At 55.8% G+C, this 4309-nt stretch overlaps 1 protein-coding gene across 1 annotated transcript; it reads left to right on the top strand.

Moving 5' to 3' along the window:
• The first annotated feature begins 746 nt into the window (after nucleotides 1-746).
• On the top strand, nucleotides 747-2130 carry Nupr1 (nuclear protein, transcriptional regulator, 1). Its single transcript, XM_005405174.2, has 3 exons — nucleotides 747-912; nucleotides 1231-1373; nucleotides 1836-2130. The coding sequence occupies exons 1-2, from the start codon at nucleotides 771-773 to the stop codon at nucleotides 1359-1361; spliced, it is 273 nt and encodes a 90-aa protein (XP_005405231.1). The 5' UTR covers nucleotides 747-770; the 3' UTR covers nucleotides 1362-1373; nucleotides 1836-2130.
• The last annotated feature ends 2179 nt before the right edge of the window (nucleotides 2131-4309 follow it).

The following is a 4309-nucleotide window of genomic DNA, read 5'->3' as shown; positions in this document are numbered from 1 at the left end:
CCTAAGGCATAGAGAGTTAAAGTGGCGGGCCGGGCGTGGTGGCGTACGCCTGTAATCCCAGCACTCTGGGGAGGCTGAGGCAGGAGGATTGCTGACAGTTCAAGGCCAACCTGGACTATATGGTGAGACTTTGTCTCAAAAAAGAGAGAGGTAAAGTGGCATGTCCGAGGTCACACTGGAAACGGTGATCACAAGTTTGAATCTGGGCCTGCGGCTCTGGACCCGCACCTCAGTCACCCTGCCAGCCTCCCTCTCAGGTGAGGGAGATTTCCTAGGGACTCTGTTGCAGGAAATTAAAGGGGCTTTCCATAAAAATAGGGGAGCGTTGGGTGATGGGGCAGCAACACTGACCTGGGGGGGAGTGTGGGCGTCCCCTCCTCCCTCCTCCTGTGTTCCATTTCTGTCTGCCACCGGGGCATGAGTCTGAGCCAGACTGGGGTGCAGGGTAGGGGCAGCTCGGCGGCCGGGCCCGGGAGGGACCTGTGGCCGAGGGTGGGGGACAGAGAAGGAGTGGCCCAGGTAGGGCCTTCTGGTCCCTGCTGGTCAAAAGCCCACAGCCTGCTTCCGCCAGTTCCTGCCCCTCCTCTCCTCCCCCAGGAGGCGGGAGTCTCCTCTGGAAAAACACTGGGGCCTGGAACTTCTGGGCTGGGTGCTGGGGGAAGGCCAGATTGCATCAGACAGTGCCCGAGGCCCGGAGCCCATCTGCGCTCTGAGAGGAGACACAGCAGGCTGGAAGAGGAGGCCAGACGCGCACAGAGCTTCCGGAGACCATGAGGGAGGCAGCGAGCGGGCCAGACGTGACGGCCACCTTGCCGCCGGCAGCCGGCCCCTCGCAGCAGCCCCCAGGCCCGGAGGACGAAGAAGCCAGCCTGGATGAGTATGACCAGTACAGCCTGGCCCACCCCTTCGTGGGTAAGGCCCGCTCTGCCTGCTCTTTGGTCCCTCCCCACCCAAGCGGGTCCCCTCCTTGGACTTCCTCCCATGCTGCCCCCTTGTCCAGCCAGCCCGTTCCCCTGGCCTCAGGTCACCCCCTCCCTAGCGCCCTCCACAGAGCGCTTCTTGCTGTCACATCTCGGGGTCCCTCACTGCATGGACGGAAAGAGCTGGCGGGCTTGTGTCGGTCCCCAAGATGCGCGGTAATGCCCGCAGGCTCCCTGCTCTTGCCACACCCGCACCCCTAACCGCCTGCTCCTCTGCCCACCTCTGCTCTGACCCCTACCCGGGCGCCAGCGGGTGGAGGCCGGAAAGGTCGCACCAAGAGAGAAGCTGCTGCCAACACCAATCGCCCCAGCCCCGGCGGGCATGAGAGGAAGCTGGTGACCAAGTTCCAGAACTCAGAGAAGAAAAAGATCCGGCGCTGAGACAGAGCTGGGGTGAGGAGTCAGGGGCCAGCTGGGAGTGGGGGCGCAGGCCTGTAATCCCAGCACTCGGGAGGCTGAGGCAGGAGGATTGTTGTGAGTGCGAGACCAGCCTGGGCTACAAAGTGAGTTGAGGGCCAGCCTGAACTGCATAGCGAGACCCTGTCTCAAAGGGCCAGAGAGCCATGGAGGGGCCTTGACCTCACAAGGACAAGCCTGAAGGTGTGTGGTTGGGTGGCCCAGGGGGGTGTCAAAGAAGTGTCTTAGCTTGGAATAAAATGAGACATGAGTTTTCCAGTGACCAGAGCAAAGAGGAAGCGCAGAACCTTTCCAATCGAGTGTCTGCTTTGGGGTTACAGAGAAACTGAGGCCAGAGGGGTTGGATTCTTCTCTGGAGTTACAGAACAGAGGGGTAGGAGAGGCAGAATTAGAACCCAGGTCTCTGCCCATTTTACCACCTGCTTTCCCTATGCCTAGATGAGACCAGACCACGGACACCACACCCCACAATGGAGACAGGATGGCGGAGGAGCTGGGAGCGGGATCCTGACCTGCTTGCCCCTCCCTACCCCCAGGACTTACCCCACCTCAGGGAGGCCCCAGGGAGGCCCCCAAGAAAGCACCTCCAGGCCCAGCAAAAGGGCCAGTAGGAGCAAGAGGCAGAGCATGGGTAGGCAGAATCAGGAAGCTTCCTCCAAAAAGAAACTGGAGCCGAGCCCCCACGCCCCCACCCCGGAGCGACAGTGTCAATAAACAAAGTGCAGAAGCTGCAGTTTCGGTGTGTGTTTTATCCTGGCTCTTCGTGTGGTTTTGTGTGGGCGCATTTCTGCCTGCGTCTGTCTGTGTTTTCCCAAACCACCAGGGCATTCATGGTGTGTGTGTCAGTATTTGGTGCCTATGCCATTTTTAAGGATGTAATCCAAAAATAGAACACACCACAGCTGCTCAGAATTTAGTCACATGGCCACGCCCACTGTGAGAGGCTGGGAAACGTATTTAGCAACGTGGCCATGTGGTAGCCCAAACGTGGATGGAGGCAGGGTTTTATTATTAAAAGAAGCAGGAGAGAACGAATAGTAGAGGAAACCAGCAAGAAACATTGGTCACCCCTGCAAGTTTGAGGCCAGCCTGGGCTACAAAGTGAGCTCAAGGCCAGCCTGAACTGCATAGCGAGACCCTGTCTGTAAAAGACAAAAAAATTAAAAAATAAAAAGGGCTGTGGGTATAGCTTAGTGTGAAGACCTTGGGTATAATCTTCAGTACAATGGATAGCTAGCTAGCTAGACAGACAGACAGATAGATGGAAAGAAAAAGAAAGAAAGAAGGACAGATAGATTACTGACAGACAGACCCATCTGTAGAGCAGAACCCCTAGTTCTGGCCCAAGGCAGAGCTTTTTCTTCTTCTGTTCCCTCCACGTAAGCCCACAGCTATACAATTTAGAGCCCGCTGTTCTCAGAGGCTAAATATGACTGAGGCTGGTAGCACCCTGGGTTGGAGCTGTAACAGATCACAGCAGGCTGTGACCAGCTGGAAATTTTGAGGACCTGAGCCCAGGCTGTGACCGGCACTGAATCCACAACTGCAAGCCGGGCGTGGTGGCACATGGCTGTAATCCCATCACTCAGGAGGCTGAGGCAGGAGGATTGCTGAATTTGCGGCCAGCCTGGGCTACATAGCGAGACCCTGTCTCCAAAAGACAAAAAAAAAAAGTCTTTCCCGACTCACCCTCTCCCACTAACTGCTGGCCTCCAGCCAAGCAGGCCCCTCCCCTGGGATGGCAAGGGCCCAAAGTACCGTCACCTTGGCTGGTGGCTGCTTCGGGTCTCCCCTCGAGCTCCTCTTTCCCTGTAAATGACTCATCCATTCCACATTTACCGAGCACCCCTGCATTAGCAGGGCCTCACTGAAGCTTCAACAGCAAGGAAGGACAAAGGGGTTGCTGGTAGGGTTAGAACCAGGCCTGAGGCAAACAGCGCAGCACCGTCACCCAGTTCCTCTGGATGGCAGAGACCTGGGGTGTTCCCTTCAGGAAATCATAGCAACAGCTCCCGTGTTTTGGGCCCCTGTTCCACAACAGGTTTTTATTTATTCATTTATTTGTTTTTTTGTTTTTCTTCCTGTGGCGCAGGAGATTGAACCCAGGGCCTCGCGCATGCTGAGCAGATGGTCTACCCCCGAGCTACACCTCCAGCCCTGTGACAAGTGATTCATAGATTTTATTCCACTTAATCCTTAGAATAACCCCATAACACATATCATTATTGATCCTATTTTTCTGACCAGAAAGCTGAGAGTCAGAGAGGTTGAGTAACTTGCCCAAAGCCACACAGCTGCAACTCATAAGACATGACGATTGCATTTGGGTCTGTCCAGTTTCCAAAGCCTGGATGTTTTCCTTTTTATTACATACCTAAGAAAAGCCATAGTGTATTGACACTGAGCGATCCTAGACTGTTGGCAATTTAGGGTCAGTTCTAGTTCCTCGCCTGTCAGATGGTGACATGAGCCTCTTTTCCACCAGAGAGGTAAAACAAGGCCTGGGAAGCGCCATGTCCCGAGCCGCCGTGGCCACTCCCTGCACACCGGGTCCTTTGACACCTGCCGCGAGGCCCCACGGGCCACCCCTCACACAGACTGCGCCCGAGGCCTTTCCTGGCTGTCCCGGAACTATGCAGGCAATTCCTGGGCTCACAGTAACTTTGGATCAGGAAGGACCCTGTCCAGAATCTCCCTCTTCCGTCCCCACTCCCTTCTTTCTGCCCCTTTCCTCTTTCTTCTCCTACTTGCAGATAATGCCCGTTTCCCTCGTTTTTTGGGTCCCTCCTGAGAACTGGAGAAATCCCTGACCTCTGTTTCTCCTCAAAAGCTTACAGAACCTTCCCTGTGAGGTTTCCATAACTCAGAGGGTTCCCAGCCCCTTGAGAAAATCGAGAACTCTCTACGGGGTT

The sequence above is a fragment of the Chinchilla lanigera genome, unplaced genomic scaffold, assembly GCF_000276665.1.
Source record: "Chinchilla lanigera isolate Chin_1 unplaced genomic scaffold, ChiLan1.0 scaffold00092, whole genome shotgun sequence".
NCBI lineage: Eukaryota > Metazoa > Chordata > Mammalia > Rodentia > Chinchillidae > Chinchilla > Chinchilla lanigera.
The sequence above is the reverse complement of the archived record's forward strand: the minus strand, read 5'-3'. Positions and strand labels throughout refer to the sequence as shown.